This window comes from Pristis pectinata, chromosome 22 (assembly GCF_009764475.1).
Source record: "Pristis pectinata isolate sPriPec2 chromosome 22, sPriPec2.1.pri, whole genome shotgun sequence".
Lineage (NCBI taxonomy): Eukaryota > Metazoa > Chordata > Chondrichthyes > Rhinopristiformes > Pristidae > Pristis > Pristis pectinata.
The window spans coordinates 20865194-20888495 of record NC_067426.1 but is presented as its reverse complement, the minus strand read 5'-3'; the positions used below and the strand labels follow the sequence as shown (position 1 = coordinate 20888495).

The 23302-nt window shown below is 39.5% G+C and overlaps 1 protein-coding gene across 2 annotated transcripts in view; it reads right to left on the bottom strand.

The window, feature by feature from the left end:
• The window catches only part of LOC127581650 (protein argonaute-3), a 98654-nt gene extending 77350 nt beyond the window's left edge, over nt 1–21304 (bottom strand). Inside the window, exon 1 of one of the 2 annotated variants that reach the window (XM_052036220.1) lies at nt 20870–21304. In XM_052036220.1, the coding sequence (XP_051892180.1) occupies nt 20870–20888 (19 nt within the window). In that variant the 5' untranslated portion in view covers nt 20889–21304. The remainder of the gene's footprint in view (nt 1–20869) is intronic. The other variant, XM_052036219.1, reaches the window with a different exon arrangement.
• Between the last annotated feature and the right edge of the window lie 1998 nt (nt 21305–23302).

Here is a 23302-nt window from a genome sequence, read left to right as displayed (position 1 = left end):
ACTCCAACTTCAGCCTCACCAATGACTTATTCAACTGCAACATAATATCCCAACTCCTATACTCAATGCCCTGACTGAAGGCCAGCGTGTCTTTTTCACCACCATGTCTACCTGTGATGCTGCTTTCAATGAACTATGCACTTGTATTCCTAGATCTCTCTGTTCCATTACACTCCCTAGTACCCTACTATTCATAGTACAAGTCCTACTCTGGTTTGACTTTCCAAAATGCATTACCTCACAATTATCTGTATTGAAATCCATTTGCCACTCCTCAGCCCACTTTCCTAACTTAACAAGATCCCCCTGTAATCTACAATAACATTCTTCACCATCAACAGTACCTCCTAATTTCATGTCATCTGCAAACTTACTGATCAAGCCTTGTGCATTCGCATCCAAATCATTAATATAAATAAAAAACAAGGGTCCCAACACCAACCCCTGTGGCATACCACTTGTCACCAGCATCCATTCCAAGAAACAACCTTCAACCACCACTCTCTGCTTCCTACCTCCGAGCTAAATTTGAATGCACCTCACTCGCTCTCCCTGGATTCCATGGGACCTAACTTTCCAGACCAGCCTACCATGCGGGACCTTGTCGAAGCCCTTGCTAAAGTGGAAATAGACAACATCTACTACCCTACCCTCATCTACCTTTTTGGTTACTTCAAACAAAAAAAAGGTTCCTCAAGCATGACTTTCCACGCAGAAAGCCATGTTGACTTCCCCTGATCAGACTCTGTCTATCTAAATGCTGGGAGATCCTGTCCCTCAGAATTCCCTCCAGTATCTTCCCCATTACTGATGTCAGTATGAGCAGCCTTTAATTCCTTGGCTTCCACTTGCTAACCTTCTTAAACAATGGATCAACATTAGTCACCTTCCAGTCTTCAGGAACTTCATCAGTGGCTAACGATGAAGCAAATATTTCCACAAGGGCCCCCGCAATTTCTTCTCTAGCCTCCCACAAAGTCCGAAGATGCACTTGGTTAGGTCCTGGGGACTTATCCACCTTAATGTGCTGCAAGGCTGCAAATACCTCCTCCCTGGTAATGAATTTCCTCCAAAACATCTCCACTAGTTTCCCTCATCTCTTGAGCAACCATGATTTTCTCCTCAGTAAACAGAGGAGAAATCAAAAAAACTCCCACCCATCTCCTACAGCTCAAGACATAGGCAGCCCTGCTGATCTGTAAGGGGACCTACTCTCTCCCTAGCCACCCTCTTACTCTTTATTTAGCTATAGACTGCACAGTAGCATAGTGGTTAGCACAATGCTTTATAGCGCCAGCGACCCGGGTTCAAATCCGGCCACTGTCTCTAAGAAGTTTGTACGTTCTCCCTGTGTCTGTGTGGGTTTCCTCCCACATTCCAAAGATGTACGGATTAGGAAGTTATGGGCATGCTATGTTGGCGCCAGAAGTGCGGCGACGTTTGCTGGCTGCCCCCCAAAATTACTACGCAGAAGATGGATTTCACTGTGTGTGTTTCAATGTACGTGTGACTAATAAAGATCTTATCTTATCTTGGGATTTTCCTTAACCTTACCTGCCAGATCCATCTCATACCCTCTCTTTACCCTCCTGATTTCCCTCTTAAGAATATTCTTAACCTTTTTATAGTCATCAAAGGATTCACTCATCTCCGACCTCCTAAACTCAATGGATGCTTCCTTCTTTTTCTTGACCACAGCCTCAATATCCCTTATCAGCCAAGGTTCCCTAAACTTGCCAGGTTTACCCTTCACTCTAACAGGAACATGCTGCTCCTGGACTTCTGATATCACACTCTTAAAAGCCTCCCACTTGCTATTTGCTCTTTTCCCTTCAAACAGGCTTACCCAATTGACTTCTGCTAGATCCTGCCAAATTCTACCCAAAATTAGCCCTGCTATTTAGGACCCTAACTTGTGGACCTGTCCTATCCTTTTCCATCACCATCTTAAAATTAATAGAATTATGGTCATAAAAGCCAAAGTGCTCCCTGACTGCCACTTCTATTACTTGTCCTATCTCATTCCCCAAGAGGTGGCCCAGTATTGCACCCTCCTGAGTAGGGCCCTCTATATATTGGCTCAGGAAACTTTCCTGGACACATTTCACAAATTCCACCCCATCCAGGCACTTAACATTCTGGGTAGCCCAGGGAAATTAAAATCTTCCACTAATACATCCCTATTATTCTTACAACTATTACAGCAATTTCTCTACACATCAGCTCCTCAAATTCCCGCTGACTACTGAGAGGTCTGTAATACAGCCCCACTAGAGTGACCCTCCCTTTCTTGTTTCCAAGTTCTACCCATATGGCCTCACTGGCTGATCCCCCAAGAATGTCATCTCTAAGTACTGCTGTTATGTCCTCCTTTATCAAAAAGGCAATAACACCTCCTCACTTACCTGTATCTGTAACACCTATAGCATCTGTATCCTGGAATATTGAGCTGCCAGTCCTGCCCTTCTCTCAGCCATAACATCCTAGTCCTCAGAGCCAATCTACACTCTCGTCCACCTTACCTGTTAAACCTCGTGCATTGAAATAAATGCAGTTTAACTGCGTATTCCTTTCCCTGTCTTTACTGTGCCTCTGGCTATCCTGATTACCAAACTAAAATGACATGCTTTACCGCATTCAGGGATTTATGCTCACATGCACCTAAGTCCCCCTGTTCCAACACTAGCTTTTAGAACAATGTCAAGTACTGCATTCGTCTTTCATTCCTTCTGTAGCAAACTTTTATCTGCCCCTTTTCTCTCCGTTCTGCCATCTTATGTCTTGCAGTTTTTTAAAAAAAACTTTCCTCAACAGTAAGAAAACAATTGATTCAAATCCAAACTGAGAACTCTGGGCTCAATTCTATTGGACTGAATGTCACAAATCACTGAATTGCCTGAGCCACTATGCTTTGAGCATTGGCAAAAATCCACTAGTCATAGTTCATGAAGGAATGAGCAGCCCTCACTTGGCAAATGAGCTGCTTCTGACAGATGGACAGTTCATTGACTGATTCTTTGACATGAGACTTAAGTATGAAAGTCATACATGGAGTACACTGTCAGTGGAAGAGAGGCTACATAAATGTATAGAAAATCAGTCCATCCAGTACACAAAGCAGTTCAGAAGTAGTGATTACACAAGAGACATGACGTTCCAAGCATTTTGTTGGTCAAACGATGAAGAAAAAGTTTAAGCTCGACCAGAGGAGTCTCAGGAACTTTGAGTGCGTGAGTGAGAGCCAAATAGCAAGAAAATAATGGTTTTTGTAACCTTTGTACTTTTATAATAAAAAAAGTACATTGTTTAATTAATATTTAATTTGTAAAGCAGACTATTTTAAAATCATTGATGAAATACTGCTTGGATCAAAAACCTAGACAGCTGTCCAGTCCTCAATAGTGATAAGGCTGTAAAATCATTTCAAGTAAATGATGCTGTTAAGCACCATCATCCCCCGCATCTTAAAAAAGAAAATCATTTTAGGTTAATTTTTATTTAGTCACAATCTGAACAGAAATCAAGAGTGTGAATAAACTAGCATTTGTGACTTCATTTCTGTGACTTAGGGAAACCTGCTCATAAGTGGTTCTTGGAAGTGGCCTTCAGAAATAACTTGGTTAACTATCTGATCTTCCTGCCAAAAGCTGTGCATCACTGCCTTGTACAGTTCATCTGGGAAAACAAACTTTTTTTTCTCCAAATCTTCCATTATCAATCCATCATTAAAAATATAAACCTTTGACCTCCATTTTCTCCCCCCCCCCCAAATACTGACATTGATTTGCTCTCCAAAGTACATTAATGTGTTGTTACATGTCAAATCTGTGCCCATTCTTCTTAGAGCACTGTAGTTTAATTTCTGCCATCTAAATTGTGTATCTTCCATAGTAACAAAGTCTCTTATATCAAAATCAGAAACTGCTTTTGATACAGTGATAAAGGCACACTAAAGCTACCCTCCTCAGCCTTTGAGAGAGTTGACCACACTCTGCTTGTCCAACACCCCTCCAGGCTTAAATGCAAAGTGTCATCAGGGAGCACTGCATTGTTTGATCATGCTTTGACAGCCTGTCTATTCAGGCAGACATAAAAGATCCAGGTGTTACTCTGATGAGCAGCAAACTTATGCCCAATCTTCTTCAAAATATTATTCCCTTACTTAACATTACCAAAAGGTTGCATCACTATTGGTAACACCTTGTGTACAAAATGGCTGCTGTTTTTTTTTGTGTACAGTATCCACACTTTGACAGCATTACATTGACTTTGAACTGTATTAAGATGTTCTAAGAAGGAACATGAAAGAGACTAAACAAATGTATGTCTTATTTTTCTTCCATATTTTCCACCAATGTCCAGCTGAGTGGGGATGTACTCAGTGATTCAGATGGTGGCAGAAAAATCACCTGAAATGGTTTCTATTTCCATTCCTGGACTTTTACCTAGGAACCCCACCCCGCACCCCCCCCCCCCCCCCCACAATTGATAAATATTGAAAATGTAGCACAGCTGATAACAATCAGCTCTTTTTCATTACCACAAAGTTCACAAGTATAATGGTCCCTAAATTCTCAGAGTACTTGTCTGACATCCTGTGCTGAATATTGGGAAGATCCAAGTCAAAGTTTTGTTTCCCAAAACTTGCCAAAATATTCCCTAGTCATCAGCTTCTTCATTCTCCTTGGCAATCATCTGAACCAAACCAGTCTAATTCACCACCTTGGTGTCACATCTGAACCTAGAACGAGCTTATGACCAAACATGTCTCATCAATGCCATTGGCCACCTCTGTAACACTGCCCAACTTGATCCCTGCTTCAGCCAATCTTCAACTAAAGTCTCATCCATATCTGGGCACAACTATTCTAATACATCACTGGTTGGCTTCCTTCCCTCTTTGTCCAAAACTACATCCAAAACTTTGCTGCCCATCCCTTTCACCTTCACCCCCATCCTTACTGATCCATGTTGGCTCCTTTTATGTTGAAATTCCCTTTCTCCCTTTTAAATCTTTCCACCCTTGATCCCCTAACCCTTTTGTCCCAGTCATCTTCTCCAGCTTTACATCCATTTGAAGTACATGCATTCCTCTATTCTGGCCTACTGAATTTCAGTTGTTGGACTAATGGTGGACATTCCTTCCTAAGGCTCTTCTATTCTGCTCACTTCTTTATCATATGCTCCTCTTGTGGCTTGGTTGTAAGTTTTGCTTGCTAACACATCCATGAATTATCCAGGGACATTTCTCTATGCTAAAAGTGCCACACAACTGGATGTTGTTGTTGATACTTGAAGGTAAAGTCACTCTGGGACACTCGAGCATCTTGCAGCATCTGATTAGAGAAACACTGTAAGCACAACACCTGCTCACAAGAGTTTTTTTAAAATCTCATTCTTGCACCCTACCCCTTTTAAAATTTTTCTCTCCAAGATGCTGCTTTCCTGAATGTTTCAAGCACTTTGTTTTTATCTCAGATTTCTAGCATCTGCAATTTTCAAGAATTTATCTGTAATCCACCCAATACACAACTGAAGCTTGAAAGCATTCAACGACAGTCTGCATTACAGATAACTCTAATTCGATCCTCAGTTGATCTTCACAAGGGTGGATTTCTAGACAAGATCACTGGAAAGGGCGCTAAAGATTTTCTTCTTTGCACCCAATTGCAGAATGCTACTCTCTCAGGACAGAATGGAATCAGACTGGAAAGCTCTCGGACTAGATGGTTGAAAAACTTTAAAATTTTATAATTTCTCTCCTTCCTCCAATCAGGTTTTCCTGTACAAAATGTAATTCTGCCCTCAAGACAGGTCAAGAGTAACATATTTTTCTCCCTCCTTCATTGGGACCTCTGCAAATTCTACCCTATATACTAGATGCCTTACATGCACAATAGAAGAACATAATTCTCAGAATAACCAAGAATAAAGTTCCGAGAGATATGTTACTAACCCAGTGCCAGTTAAAAGATCATGACAAAATTGTTGAAAAAACTTAGAGGGTGGAAAGAATCCTTTTGCGCTGGATCAACAAAAACAGACAAAAACCCAGAAAGAAATCCTGCTGCAGGATCCTGGACCAAATGTGTAATGATCTCGATCTACCCAAGTCACATGCTAAAGGTGGTCCATGGCTAAGGAAGAAATATCTAGACAAATCCAAGCATAGCAAGCATAAAACAAGAATAAGTAACTTTAACTGCTCTAAGTGGCAAATGTAGTAGAAAAAAAAGAGGAAAATAAAATCAAGTTTCAATTAACTCAAGTAAGACAGTTAATGTTTCTGGTCATGGATCCTTTGTTAAATCTTTGATGTTAACTTTGATCCCCTTTCCACAGATGCTGCTTGACCTGCTCTGTTTCCAGCATTCTCTGTTTTATTTCAGATTCCCAGCATCTGCAGATCTCTTCCTCCCTCCCCCACCATCCCCCCCCCCCCCCCAAGACCCTTCACAAGTGCGCAAACTGAAAAATATTACCGCAGGAATAAAAGAGAAAATAATTGATAAACTAACAAACCAAAACAAAAATCATCCTCCCTCAAATCCAGTTGATATGCATTCAAGTTCAAAGAATCATGTGTATGTGAATAATGCCAGATTTATATCCAAAAATGAAGATTAAATTAAATATGGAAACTGTAGGCTGGTTGGTTCAATATAGTAAAAGTAACAGTGATGGATGCAACACTAAACTGATAATAAACCATCCAGAACCTGAACATACAAAAAAAATCTCCCAAAGCTTTACTACTGTCCTACATAGCTCTACTATGGTTAATTAACCTGTTAGAATTATCTGAAGTTGCAATGGAAAAAATAATACTCGCATCATAGACTCAGATTTTCAAGTACCACAAACAAGGCTCATAACAAAAGTAAGGCGCATAAATTTTGGGGACAAATGGTGCCAAGTGAATATTTAGTGGATTGGCTAAAAAGTCGAGAGCTTTCATTCTGAGCTGGAATTTGTTACAAGCACGATTATCAACTGAAGGCCATTCTATTCAAGCATTAATGGTCTTGCAGCTTTGAAGGCAAGGATAAGGACAGGGATGTCAAAGAAACTCATATTCTGAAAGTTAATATTTCAACCCCCTTTAGGTAGTTGGAAAACAATTATTAAAATTAAAGTATAAAAATTATATAAAAGAATGAACTGTAACGTATATCAAGTGGTGACATCAAAGTAGATGAATTTCAAATACAGGCCGCCCCCAGGTTAAGAATGCTCAGTTTATGGACACCCTTACATAGGAACAAGCTCCCAAAATATTATTAAATTCAAAAGTCTGACATACACACATACGTTTGTTCCTAAGAACAGCAGAACTAGATTCCTATCTCCCTACTTTTAGTAATTATTCTTTCATATCAGCCAATCAGATATCAATTTCTGTGTTGCATGTCAAAATCAACCCTACAAAACATTATTATGGGAAATGAAACTTGCATTATAATTTTAACCATTTCATGATCGACTGATAACTCAGAATAAAAGAATGATGGTTGACATAAAGTAGGGACAAAAATAAACACATTCCACAAGTCCAAGTTTGAATCCCACATGCTAAGTTTACAAAATAATGTTTGCATGTTGGCCTATAATAACTTCAAGGCACCAGTAAGCCCAGAGTTTCACTGTTTTATGTCACGATGAAACTGTTAGATATATTTTGTGCATTTTAAGGACACATTTATAAAACCAATTAGTTGTGGTGGGGAGAGGGGTGTGAGATTGAAAGTGGAAATCCACAGAACAAAGAAAAGCTGTTAACATTTTTAGGTCAATCCAAGGCATGAATCATTCAGTGATGATGGAATGCCATGAGGGTTTATTGCTCAGTATTAGTAATACTGTTTAGTTGTAGTTTTCATATAGCAGCAGTGCTCATTCAATTCCCATTACATTCTTCCTCCATTCAATTGTGTCATGTTTTTAATTATTCCAATTTATTTCCATAATGTTCACGCTTTACCCCAATCAAATATTTCCATTTTTCATGTAACAGAGCATAGAAAGGTTGAAATTCCAATGAAAGTTCTATTTCCCTTCTGAAGTAATAAACAGTAATGCTTGAGTATTTATTCTGCAGTCAAACATTGGCAACGCAATGACTGAAGCTGATCTTCCAATCACACACAATTTTGTTCAAACCAATTTGGTTTTGTTTGTACTTTATGGTCCCAGAAGTTTGCATAATTATCTCATAAGTGGAAAATTTCCAAGTAATTGTTCACATAAAAATTTGCAAGTACAGTAAATGGGAACATTTAAACCTTGGGACTCCAACAATGCTTCAACCTGTCTACAAAGGACAAAAAAAAATTCAAGCCAGCCCAAAATAATTCCTCTGGATACGTAGACGACAGAGATGTTTAATGCATGAAATTATAAAATAATTTTTTTTAAAGCAGACAGAAAATTCTCTCCTTCTGTATATTAATGCCATAGACAGCAGAAGGTCAGTGAAATCAAATAGTGTAATTCTGAGACAGGCTGCAGGAAGACTTAAGAACATGGTATAGCTTTGAGCTTCTGAAAAACTGTGCAAGAGAGGCACAATGAAGAGGGGCATAATAGTGTACTGTCTAAAGCAATCTAAAACCCTGGATTGATTGATTGTTCAAATCCCACCATGGCAATCAAAATAAAAAAAATCTGAATAAATAGTGATCACAAAGCTACTGGCAGTTATTTGCAAAATATGTACCAATGCCCTTTAGTAAATGAAATTGGTCTTCCTTGCCCAACGAGGCCTTTGTGACTCCACACACAATGCAAAGGGGTTGATTTTTAACTGCCCCATCATGGCCTAAGAAGGTCAATTAGCAATGGGTTTTGTGCACCAACCATGCCTGTAATATCTCCTTCCTATGAATAATTGAAGTCCACAATTTATCAGTGTCTTTGCAAAAAAAAATTCAGTAAGCTTGAGGTTTAAAAGAACCTACTTCGAATTTAATATCAGCATAGTTTTCTTTTTCTCTCAATCCAGTATCAAAATATTGATTTGCCCTTTTATAATCCCATAGCACTTTCCTTTGGAAGCTATTGACCCACATCTTCAACTATTGATTACTTTATGTTCAGCTGCAGGCAATGAATTATGGCTAAGCATTTATTTCCTTAGGACCCAAGCTATGGAATGGAACCCAAGTTTCTTGCTCCTTTAAAATTTTCCTTAAAATCTGCCTTTCCTTGCCCTACTATCTTTTAAAAAAATATAAAAGAGTATAAAAATTAATTGATAATTCTCCCTTAATGTGTCTTAGGGTGTTAACTTTGCTTACACGTGTTAAAGGCAAGTTGTTACCAAGAATTGAAACAACTGCCTTTTTAAGTAGGTGACCTTCACATTACATGTTAAGGGCTTTTAATTACTATTTTTGCTACTCGTATTACCTAATTTTAGGATAACTAAAACTACTGAAATGTTGATTTCAGATTCTTGTTTCTACTGTACCACCTAAGAAATAGGAGAAGTAGTAAGCCACAAGACTCCTTCACCTTACACCACAGATGAAGAAGATTATGGCTGATCGGATCTTTGGCCCAACTCCATTTTCCTGTCCTTGAATATCCTATAGCCCAAAAATATATAGTGGCCTTAGATATTTTCATGACAATACCCAAAGGTCTCTGGAGTGACAAATTCCAAAGATTCACAGCTTTTGTAAGAAACTCCACCAGATCAAGTCTGAAGCAGCTGACCCCTTTTCCAGAGACTATGTCCCTGCTTCTAGATTTCAACATCAGGGGAAACATCCTCACAGCATTTATGTTGTCAGCCCCCTGGTATGTTGCAGCTGCCTCATAGCTCCAGCAACCAGGTTTAATGCTTGCCTCCAGGACTATTTGCATGTTCTTTCTGAGACTGCATGGGATTCCTCCAGATGCTTTGGTTTCCTACTACTTCCCACACATGCACAGGTTGGTTGGTTCAATGGCCACTCCAAGTTGCCCCATGTGTAGTAGAATTTAGGGGGAGATGAGAGTAATCTGGGGAGAATAAAATGGGATTGTTGTAGGATTAGTGTAATCAATTGCTTAATGATTAGCATGAACTCAGTGGACCAAGAAGCCTGGTTCTGAGCTGTATAATTCTAAAATCTTGTGTTTCAGTGAGATCATCTCACAATATAGATCCATTCTGTTCAATTGTTTCCTTTTGAACATCCTCTTCAATGAAAAGAATCAATCTAAAAGAATTCTAATCTCCTGTCTCAAAAGCAAGAGTATACTTCCTTAAATAAGATCAGAACTGTATAAGCAATACCACAGGAGAGGCGTCACTAAAGTTCTGCATAATGGAGCAAGACTTCATTACAAAGGCCAACACACCAACTACCACTGTCATTACTTTCTGTACTTTCATGTTAATTTCCTGTGTTTTTTCCAAAGCACCCACTCAAATCTCTTTGAGTACCCACTGTTTAATAATCTCACTTCATTTAAATAACACTGTGCTTTCCTTTTATTCTGACCAAAGTGAATAATACTCCCTTTCCCTTTGTTATAAATGAACAGTCATCTTTTTGCCCATTCACTTACAAACATGAATTAGCCTCCTCTAATATTTAATAAAATAGTGGCTGATCCAATCGTAACCTCAGCTCTGCATTCCCATGTACACATTTTAATCTTTCATCCTCTTGCTTATTACATATCTATCTACCTCTGCCTTTACAATATTCAAAGTTTCGGCTTTCACTCCCCTTGACACACAGAAAAAAATCATATCATCTCTCTCACAAGGGCTGCCCTTATTTTTAAAATAGTGATTTCTGGTTTTGTAGTCAATTCCTTAGCAATAAGTAATAACCTTGATGGCTTTCCTAATTACTTGTTGTACCTGCATATTAGCCTTCTGAAAATTATGCACTAGGATATCCAGATCCTTCTGCAGCTCAGCTCTTAACTTGTCCATATTTCTACAATTTTCTTATTCTCTATTAACAACTTGCCATTCTTTACTTTATTAAACGAAACACAACTAACTTGATAAGCTGCCTATTATCAAAGAAAATCTTCATCTTTCTGAAAAAATTAAAATGCCCTAATTGCAGCTGGTAGACTTCAACAATGATAGCTTCAAATTTACTGGAGGCTGCTTGGAGAAGGATTGTACAACTAAATCAATGAACAGAATATTTTGGAAATCAAAAGCTCTAGTGTTCCTTAGAGCTTGAATGCTAAAGGTACCTGGTCAAGCATCTTTCTATTCTGGTAAAATCTATCACCATGATCCAATAACTTCAACAATGAGCAAAATAAATGAGAACCACTGTCATTGAAGAACTCCAAGATGGTAAAGGGAACCAAATTTCCTCATGTTAATTGCTCTTCAAAGAAAAGTGTAAATATGTAATATCACCACCAATCAAAAATAAATACTTGAATTTTGTAAGTTTATTAATATGTAACTACGAATGTTTTTTGCCCCCCCCCCCTTAGCAGTACTGCAAGGGGTAAAAATAATGAGAAACCAGATCGCATCAATAAACTATACAGATTTCTCCTGCTAAATGTGGATAGAATGCAGTAAAATAATAAATGGAATTAGGGTACAATATATTACAACATAAGTACCATGCACCTGGCTACAAAGTCGTAGAATTAGTCAATGTAACTGTACTTTATAATAAAACTACCCCAAATTGTAAACAACTGATGCACCAGCTGTCAATCTTCACCTAAATGAACACAATAGATCTTGTAAATCTTGTAAACATGGCTGATTAAAGGTAGCATAATTTGGTGGACTCTGCAATAAGAAATGCTAGATCTTCTCACTTCTCATGAGAACTAAAAGAGGTCTAGTTAACATTTGCATAAACAGAATGACCAATTATACAAAATAAAAGCAATGGATAATCAAAATAATTTAGCATGCTCATGATGTTAAATTCATAAGTGCTCACAGAGGGAAAAAAACTAATAAAAATTGCTATATATGATTTACAGAGGCAGTATGATATTTGGGTAAATAGGTTCATTTTCTGCACAGTTGTTTGACCTGAGCTCCAGCTCTTCGCCTCACCAATCCCATTGTTTGTTCAGCCACTCTCCTTGGGCTGCATCAGATAATACCAATTGCCCTGTCCTATATGACCATAAGCTAACTTTGAATGGCATATTTTCTACCTACACAGTTCCTTTTGCCCATCTGCAACTAAAACGCTCATGTAACTTAGTCACTTTTGGACATGACAAATCTACTGTTATTCTGGTCAGATTCCCATCCTCTACCCACAGTAATAGCATTCTTCAAAAATATCTGCAACTCCTTAATCTCCCCTGCCCTTGCCAACCTAGTTTTTTTTTCTCGTCTGTCATAACTCAAACTCCAAAAACAGTTTTATTTAAGTGCTTGAATGATTCCACTCCTTCCTATTTCAGTGACCTGCAATGCTACAAACTCTCACACCCAAAACCTCCACTCCAGAAGGGATTGGCTGTTTCTTCCTGTTCCTTTACTTCCCAACGTATTATTTAGTAGAAATGCTTCCTTAGCTTTTCCACCTCTCTCCCATTCAAGGTATTCTTTAAATCCTTAGCTCGAGTGTCTAGATCCTCTCCTTCGAGGTCTTGGAATCATCACAGATCATTCTTCAGCATTTAAAGGTGTCGTACAATGTTGCAACAATGTACCCATCTTAAAGGAACAATATATATGCTAACTATTGTTATTCTCACACTACATCATGGAATACATTTACATAAATCCACCATGAGCACCAAGATTAAATTCACATCTAAACAAATGAGAGCATCTCAAAACATACAATGCAAGCTGTATACATCTCAGTCTATGAAAATAAAAAAAACTGTAGAAGCTAGAAATCAGAAATAGAACAGAAAATGCTGGGGGCACTCAAGTCAGGCAGTGCCTGTGGGAATAGAAACAGTTAACACTTCAATTCAAAAACCATGTTTTCATCTCAGTCATATGTTTACTAAGAAAATTAAATGCACTGCATCCCATTTATCACAGACAAATATAACCCTAAAGTAGTGTTACATCAAGTGTGGATCATTTACCTCAAATTAACAAGATTTGGCCAACTATTAAGGCTATTCTTTTACCATTCTGTGCAATCATAATTTTGGCTGAATACAAAACCCGAATGGGACAAATAAATATCCTCTGGTGCCTGTTCAGGGACCAAGTCTGCTTTTCTGCATTGCCTTTGCTCTTTCAAGTGCCAGAATATGCAAAATTCTTCAAACTGTTAGATTTTCTCTTCTCTTGGAACACCTTTATTCCCTTCTCTCTTAAAAATGTTACTGCAAGCCATTTATGAAGGAAGACTTACTAGGCCATTTGCATAAAGTCCGAACAACAGCAAGGAAATACATCAAGTATTTCAGTGGTGTGGTAGGAATACTGAATTTTCTTCCTTAGTATATTATACATCCACCTGCACAAGTTCAACAATTCCACCAACCAAACAGCTCTCTCTTAGGTCTACAATCTTGGAAGATTACTGGAATAAGGAAGCATAGATTGATAAAGTAGTTATGCTACTGGACTAGCGATAAAGGGGCCTGATTTAATGATCCACACTTCAAATTCCACCACCGCTGGAGGGAAATTTAAATTCAGTCAATTATTTCGGTAGATCTGGAACAGAAAGCAAATTCAGAAACTAAACTGTATTAAATCTACAACAACACTAGCCAGACACAACAACACTAGTCTTTCCCACAGGCATTTGGTGCCAACATTAGGAAAACTGACCTGCAGACCAGCCAAGCGAAAGATTGGTGCATTCACACTCATAAACTAATGTCTCAGATTCCTTTAGTCCAGCACCCTATGGATACACACAGTCCCACAAGCAGTTCAAAACTAACAGGTGAACTGGCACAGAGGGAACAAATGCAAGAAAACATCCTGCTGATTAGCTTCTACCACACTCCCACAGCTGATGAAAAACATCCCTCCATATTGTACATTAGTTGGATACACAGAATTAACAAGGGTATAGAACATACTCCAGATGGGGCACTTCAACGTCCATCACTGGGAATGACTCAGCAGCAACAAACTGACCAAATCAAGGATAGAGCTTCCAGAAAGAGCAGTGGCAGCCAACATTAGGGTATTACAGAATCTCAGAAAATTCTGGCACAGAAGGAGACTATTCAGCCCATTGTATCCACGTCAACTAAAAACTGACTACTTGGCAGATTCCACTTCTAAGCTCTTGGCCCACAGCTTTGGAAGTTACGGCTCTTCAAGATATTATCCACATACTTCTACTATCCTTTCAGCTCACCTCAGAATGGAACCAACTTTTCCTCAATTCAACCCTAATCCTTCTACCAATTAAGATAGATCTAGGTCCATGTACTGTTCCTTTTGCTAAGTGAAACAGGTTCACTCTTTACCGTGGATAGGCCTCCTGTAATTTTATACACATCAATGAAACCTTCCTTCTGTTTTCAAAGCCTCTCTGTTTCAAAGGAAACAAACCTAACCTAGATAGCCTCTCCTCATTACTATAATCTTCCAGCTCTGGTAACATCCTCATAGATCTTCTCTTCACCTTCTCCAGCATGATCACATTTTCCTTTTAGTGTGGTGATCGGAGTCAACCAGTGACCTTCCTGCTTATATTCAATGCTAATAAAGAAAGTATCCTATCTGTCATTTTAACCACCTTATATACCTGTTTTGCTACCTTCAGGAATTTGCAGACATGTATTCCATGGTCCCCATGCTTTTCTACCTTTCTTAATGACTTAGCATTTATCCCCCTCCCCAATCCTGATGCACAGTTTTGACCGAAACATCACCAATTCCTTTCCTCTCACAGATGCTGCTCGACCTGCCGAGTTCCTTACCTTGTTTGCTCTCCTCAAAATGCAATAATTCACTCTCCTCTGGATTGAATTCAATTTGCCACTTTTCTACCCACAAAACAAACCCATCAATATTTTCTTGAGAACTTTGTTCCTTACTATCAACCACAGTGGTAATTTTGGTGTCCTTAACAAACTAAAGTGTGGCCTCTAAATTTAAGTACAAATTACTTATCATACCACAAAAAGCAAGGGGCTGAGTGGCAAGTCCTGTCAAACTCCAATGCATACAAGCCCCTGGTCACCAATTCCCATTTACTATTACCCCTTTGTTCTGTCACCAAGCCAACTTTTAATCATAATATCAAATGCTCAACCCTCATCAACACTAATTGTCACCTCAAAAAAAATTCAGTTAAGTAGTTAGACACAATCTTCCTAAATAAAGCCATGTTGACTGTCTTTGATTAACCTGTGCCTCTTCAAATACTGACTTATGGCGTGCTCAGAATTTTTTTCCAACAGATTTCCCCCAGCCAGTATCAGAATGACTGGCCTGTCTGCCCCTTTCTCTCCTTTTGAACAATGGTACAACAGCAGCAATCTTCTAGTCCTCCTGCCCCATATCTGTAACCAATAAGCATTGGTATGTGGATAATATCTTGAAGCATTGGAAAATTATAGTCAGAGCCTGTGATATTTCCTCTTCTACTTCTTTTAAGAGCTTGGGAAATGTTTTAAGTGACACTGATGATTTATCCACATAACAATCCTACATGCTTTAATAAGTACTCATCCTCATTATTTGTAATACTTCATGTTCTTCCTTCTTAACATCAATGCTCATATCATCCTGGACCACTGATGCCAAGTATTCATTCAGAACACCTCTCAACTCTTCTGCCTGCAGAGTCAGGCTGTTATTTTGGTCTTTAATAGGATCCACTGTTTCCTTTCCAATCCTCCTGCCTCCAACATTTAGAGAACATCTTAAGTTTATTTTAGATTTTAGCTGTTAAGATTTTCTCAAGCAACCGCTTTACCTTTCTAATTTCCTTTTTACTCAACTTAGCACCTTTTGTACTCCAAGCTTTCTGGTGTACTGAGTTTTCAGCTTCCTTTCACGCTTTATCCAATATGCTCCCAAAATCCCCTTCCCTTTTAATGGTACATGTGTGTTCTAACCCTCCACTCATTGAATACTTCCCACTGCTCTAACACTGATCTACCTTCAAATACCCACTTCCAGTCCACTCTGCTTAATCCCAACTCTGTCTAGTAAAGGAAGCTTTTACTCCTAATGTTTCCTTTTTCCATAACTATGCTAAATTGAACTGATTTACAATCACTGCTCCCAGTAATCATTTCCACTGCCAGCTATTATGCTTGGCCAGATTCATTCCATAAGATTAAATCTGGTACCGCTCCCTTTCTTATTAGGTTTTAAATGTACCGATTACAGAAATTCTCCTCAGGGTATGTCAAGAATTCTGCTCCCGCTAAATCGGTTACTCTGATACTATTCAATTAAAGTTAAGGTAGCTGAAAGCCAGAATTATTCTGAGATTGTCCTAATAATCTGTTCTTCTAGCTCATCAACTGTTTGAAGGCCTTTAGTATACTCCCCACAAATAAGTGTCCTTTTTTTTTAAAAAAGATTCTCATTTCAACCCATAAGGCCTCATTGTTGATTTTGCTAGTATATCATTCCTCCTTACATTTATATTTATTGTTGACCACTCTTTAAGCCATATATTATGACGACTATGACATATTCTAAGATGTCTTCCTATTCCTTTGGAGAACTGCTTCTATTCCCTAGACTCTTTGCTGTGAAGTATACACAATTATTTCCTGGACTTTGTTTCCTCTGCCTTCCAGGCTCATTTACTGAACCTTTACATTACACATCCAAATTTCCCTTTTTTCCTTCTGATAGTACTGTAAAGTTCCCTTCCTGCAAATTAGTTTAAACCCTCCCCAAAGGCAATAGCAAACCTCCCCACAAGGAAACCAGTCTTCACCCATTTGAGATGAAACTCACCTGGCTTGTGCAGATATGGTACCAATATGGACAACAACTTCTAAGTATTTGCACTCTCCCCCATCCCCCTCAGAATGTTCTGCAACTGCTCTGACATTCTTCATCCTAGGATATGGGAGGATCCTAGTGTCATGTTTGTTGCCTCAAAAACACTCATCTCTCCCCCAAATCCCTCATCAATGTAACTCTCTATCTCCAATCCATAGAGCTGAGTTAACCATGGTGCTGTGAACTTGGCTCTTGTTGTATTCTTGAGGAACTATCACCCCCTCCATGTTCAGTATTCACAGGTTAGAGAGCATGATGCACCCAGGAGATTCCCGCACTAGCTGACTGGTCCTCCCAATCTCAATAACTGCCACTCATTCTGCCCTACCTACAAACACTTAAGCTGTGAGGTTACCACCTCTTGCAAATTGTTACCTATACAACACTCAAGCTTATTGGCCAAGGTCCAAAATTTGGATCTTGATCTCTTCCAGTTGATGACATTTTCAGTACCTGGTTAATAAGGATGCAAGAAACATCATGGATTTCCTACATATTACTAGATATGCATTCTATGGGACTGAGGATACTATTTCTCCACCTTTTTTTAAAAAAAAGAAACACTCCAACTAACGTGCCACTTCATTATATTAATTGGATAAAAAAAAGCTGCTTGACTTTGCCCAATTAATCTGTCACAAATAGATCAATTCATCATAGTAGCGGCAGGAGCAACTACAACATAGTCCATGCGGAGATAAAGACCCTTCTTCGGACTGAAGACATGCTCCCACTTGTAACACCACCATTACACTAAATGGAATAGATTCTACACTGCTCAAGACTGGGCATCCATGAGCATCTGCAAAATTACACTCAACTACAATCTCTAACCCAGCATATTTCTTCCTCTAAAATCACCAACAGATAACTCTGCATCAGTAAGTGTAAAAGAGCATGCATGGAACAGTTCCAACCATTCCTAAACATGAGGTGCCAACTTAATGAGGCTACAGCACGGATTATGTGAATGCTAAGCAGCAAAAGCCACATGATATAAACAGAGCTTCCTGATCCCCCTGAAACAATAGATTAAATCAAAGTTCTGCAGTCCTAGCATACTCAGTTGTAAATGGTACTGGCAGTTAAAAAGTAACAGTCAGTAATAGCTCCATGACACCACACAGTCAACGATGGAGCCCAGCTTCAGAGTACGAAAGATATGGCTGGGACATGTAAGTTCTGCAGTCCTAGCATACCCAGTTGTAAATGGTACTGGCAGTTAAAAAGTAACAGTCAGTAATAGCTCCATGACACCACACAGTCAACGATGGAGCCCAGCTTCAGAGTACGAAAGATATGGCTGGGACATGTGCAATTGTGAAGTCCCCACCTTCAGTTTATTTGATTCCCTTCATGATAAAAAGAACTAGTTTAGCATACTGGACACAGGAAAGGCAATGGTCTCTGATAACATCCACAGAGTTGTATTCTACGTTCGAACCAATGGATTCCAGTAAAGCAACAACTCTAGCATCTTTCTGAAAAACCAATTGCATCAAAACATCCTCAAAAAGCACACCAAATCTGATCTGGCCAATTACGATTTGGTGATTTTAGCAAAAGAAAGTGTCAGCAATTGCGATATCAACTTGCTTATCAATCACCTCCTCAGTTTCTCATCCATCAGGACCAATCAGCTCTAAATTGTATCACAGCCTTTGAATAAACAGAGACAAAAGAGCAAAGCTCAGAACAACTTCCCATGACCTGAAGGAGCCCCAGCAAAATTGAACTCAATATACATCAGGGTGTAAACTTTTGTCTGACTACATTTATATCAAGAACAAGAGATGGTTGCTCATCTCAGCCCCAGGACATTAGTAGAGGCAGCATCCAAGTCCAAACTTTGAACTTTCCTCAATCAGAAATAGAGATATTCAAAGATTGTTGTTCAAAAATCCTAATGGTCCAGCATCTGGGGCACTAGCTAGCCTGGAACAAGCTGGGAGTCCAGAGCGCAGTTGAAGTGTGTGCAGAAGGGGGAGGGTTCGTAGTGCACCGAGCTGACGGAATTACTATCAAAATGTAAAGGCTGACTGTACTTACTAGCTCAGCTGAAAAGTAACCCAAAACCTGCAATAATGAATATCATAGCTCCTTAATTCAATGTAAATAATTTATTGGAATTATAAACAGAACACTATCCCAAGTAAGGCACGTTCCTTAAGGTGACATTAGTAGCTGAACTGCTAAACACTTTGATTCCTTACAATTAATTTGAACTATTTGTTGCGAGTAGTGCTCCGACTACCTTCACAAATCTTCCATTTTCAACTAAAGCAGACCAAATGGATAATAGGCATTTCAGAGCAAACTTTATCATCACAACTTTTAATAGTTGTCCTGAATGAGTAAGGACTAGGCTTTCTTCCAATATTCTGTAAGAGTGTATTTAAATGAACTGGACAGAAATACATCACCCTTCAGTGAAAACAAGCTACCAAAAGGCTAACGGATTAACTGATTTTGCCAAGTTAGCACTGCTACAACCAAGCAAAATAATTCAGCACCTCTGGACTTGGCGCATCATTACAATTGGTCAAGTTAAAATTGTTTAGTAAATTAAACTGAAATTTGTCAAAAGAAAAGTGCATCCACTGAATATCTGAATACATTCAACTCAGAATTCATCAATGTTTAGAACCTAAAGTGATGCTTAGATTCTCGGTACTATATCCATAAATTGCCTCACTCAGATCTTACAATTATAAAGCTATGGGATACAAGGAAGGATTATTTTGTTTTAAAATACACTCTCAATTCAGCAAAGAACTGAATGTTACTTTGGAGCCAGGACACACAGAGTAAAAGGTAACTGTTGCAAAGTACCATGAAGGGATATAGAAGTTATCCAACCAACTTTCACCTTACTCAGACCGTGTCCTCTTGGCAACACAAACTATAAGCAATAAACAGATTTGAATGTTCATTTTGGAAAAGCATCAACCACCAGTTTCAGTCAAATATCTTAATAAATCTGTTTGTTAAATCTCATGCTGCCAATTTAGCCATTAGTCAATCACTGTGAATGCCTCCAAACATTTCAGAGAATTAATCATACATCATTAGTCAGTATTACAACGCTATTGCATCAGTTTTCAAAACCAATATATTTTAAGCTAATTTTTAAACAATGTTAATCTTTCACTATCGTAACTTCATTAATTTGAATGACCACGAAAAATATTAACTGAAAGGCATCAGGATTAATTTTTGTATTGGTTAGATCAATCAATTCCTTTAGTAGCAGGCGGCACAGATATTAACCTGCACTAATTTCCTCAGATTTCTAATCTTCAGTAGAACTAGTGTTTTTACATCTTTAGTTTACAGTCATGCTGGAAAGAAGCTAAAATTGGCACATCAGAAGTTACTTTGTAATTAAACCAGATTTTGAATGAGAATCCTATTAGTACATCTGGTTAAATTACTTCATCACAAGTATTCAAAGGAAATTATTTTTCCGTGGTACTGCACGGTGCCATCGTTTACTGCACTACTTGTTGTTTATAAATACAGACAAACTGAAAACCCCTGCGTTTAAATCGCATTAATGAATTAGTTTCGATCTCAGTTACAATGCGAATTGTAGACTTAATAAAATGAACGATGACAGGCTGGACCAATACATTTCAAAGGCCGGTCTCAGACACCATGCCCCGCTAACCGGGGTTACTAGGTTCCCTTCCTTCCCCCGATAATCCTAATCCGTCCCAACAACCCTGCTCCCCGCAGCCAATTTACAGAAAATGCAATCTCTGGGTTGACAAACTAGACTTTTGATGTATTGATCGCCGTCTAATTAACTTTGACTTTCTCTTTCCGGTAGGCCGTTTATAAACACCCCGACCACGTCGCTGCCCTATGACCTGGAGCGATTTGGATCTCGCTGGCTCCCGCTCGCCCATCTCAGGGACACATTCCAGCCCCTTCCCCCTGCGGCGCGGCGGCCCTTCCTACCTGGGGTTCCGATTTCCATTCATGGAGCCCCTTCCTACACACGCTCCTTCGCTGGGTTTGCAGCGGCCGCTTGACGGATGGGAACCTGCCGGCGGTGGGCTGTGGGACCCGGCGACAGGCGAAGCCCCGCTCGGTGGGCTGTGGGACCCGGCGACAGGCGAAGCCCCGCTCGGTGGGCTGTGGGACCCGGCGGGCGGGCGGGCGGGAGGACGGGCCGGCTCCCAGCGGGCGCACCTCCTGAGCGGCGCTGACGGTTTGGAAACACTGAGGGAAGCCTGTGGTTTGTGGGCGGGGAGGACCGTGCGGCGCTGGCTGCCTCCCTCACCGGCCGACCCTCCGGTCCCGCTCACTTCACACTTTCTCTCCGCCGCTTTCGTCTTTTTTTATCACCACCAACGGCGTCTCGCCAACCGGAATAGCCGTCACCTAACCGCCGGAAATGACGCGTATCCACCCCTGATTCATAAACTTTCCGGACGAAGGATTCACGTCACACCGCCTGTTTACTATTCATAAACCGGGCTTTGCGTCTGACGTCACCGCGTTCACTCGCTCCGCCCCTCCCCCCTTGTGTTTCCACAGACTGGAGGCAATTGTTTGTTGAAGTTTTTTTAAAATGAAAAATGTTCAATTTTTTTTTATTTTTCACTTTTCCGGTTTTCTTTGTCGCTGACACTGCGGAGAATGGGGATTTGTTGGGCACGGGTTTCCTTATTAAATTCCACATAGTATCAGACATACAGCTGAAATTACTTGTTTGCAACACCACCTTAGGTTTAGTAATGATTTTTACTTCAATGTTATCCATGCACTTTCCATCTTCATCGGGCCTCATTTATACTTGAAATAACAGTGGTGTGAGGTGTATGTAAAATTTCTATGATGATCAAAATATCGCAAAACCAGAAGCAGTTTAATTCTGCCAAGTTTCTACTCATTATTCATGTATACATCCTCAGCAAATGAAGTCGAATAGATTTAGTGAATTACAAAGAGGAGTTTGGAAAATGGCTTGTGATTTTAAGTACATGTCTGTTTTCAGCATGGTAAGAAAATACATTGTTCATATCTTTCTGAAGCTCTTGTAAAAATATAGAAGCAATAATCTGTTAATTGTGTTTTTAAAGCTAGCAATGGTAAATATATTTAGTTTTGCACCGCCTACATGTTTAAGAAAACAGGCATCAGGTGGGGTGGAGTAATAAAAACAGAAACTGCTGAAAACACTCAGCAGGTTAGGTAGCATCTGTGGAAAGAGAAAATGAATTAACGTTTCAGGTCAAAGATCTTTCATAAAAAGTGGGAAGGGTAGAAAACATGTTAGTGTCAAGCAGAAGTGTGTGTTTGGGGGAGCTGGGCACTCTCCCCGCCCCTTCATGTTATAGTTTTCTCTCCTTCCCAGTTCGATAAAGGATCTCCGAGCCAACATGTTAACTCTGTTTCTCTTTCAACAGATGCTATCCAACCTGCAGGGTCTTTCCAGCATTTTCTGTTTTTATTTCAGATTTGCAGTATCTCTAGTTATTTTGATAATCATTTAGGGATGGAGGAATACTTTGGTTTGACATGAACACCTGTTTACCTGGAGTTCTGCTTGGTACTTCACTCTCAGCAAAATTAGAAACATAAGAGTGTCAGTGTTGTGACCGTGAGCCCACTCAAACTAGTTCTTGACCAAGGACTTTAATATACTCCTGATATTCTGCTGGTGATATTTTAATTTATCATTTGGTTATAACAGAGGTACAACTTTAAATGTGTGTAATTCAATCCCTCGTTGAAGCATTTGAATGTAGTAGATTGACCATCAGAAATAGGGGTAGGAGTGGGTCCTAATGCTCTGACATTCACCAGGATTACAGCTGATCTCCCACCTCTGCCATTTTTGTGCACTATCCACTTATCCTTTGTTTCTCTTTAATACCTCAATTTATTGATCTGTTTTGAAAGAACGACTAAGCTTCCATCGCTGTATGGGGCAGAGAGTTCTAAATGTTCACCACTTTTAGTGAAGAAATTTCTCCTCATCTCAGTGTTAAATAGCCTACCCTTTATTCTCAAATTATGACACCACCCACCCCACCCTCCACCCCCGGCCCTAGACTCTTCAGTCAGGGGAGACATACTTCCTGCATCTTGCCTGTAAAGTCTTTAAAGCAGTTTAAGTTTTAATGAGATCTCCTCTCACCCCTCTACATTCCAAGGACTACAGTCCCAATCTATCTCTTCACACTGCAAACCCACCAGTCCCAAAAACAACCCAGTCAATCTTTGCTACACTCACTCTATGGCAAGTAACCTTTCTTAGGGAAGGAAACCAAACCAGACACACTACTCAAGGTGTGATCTCACAACTACAAATAAGCCTTCCTTACTCCTGCAATCAAACCCTCTTGTAATGAAGGCTAACATATCATTTGCCCTCTCAGTCAC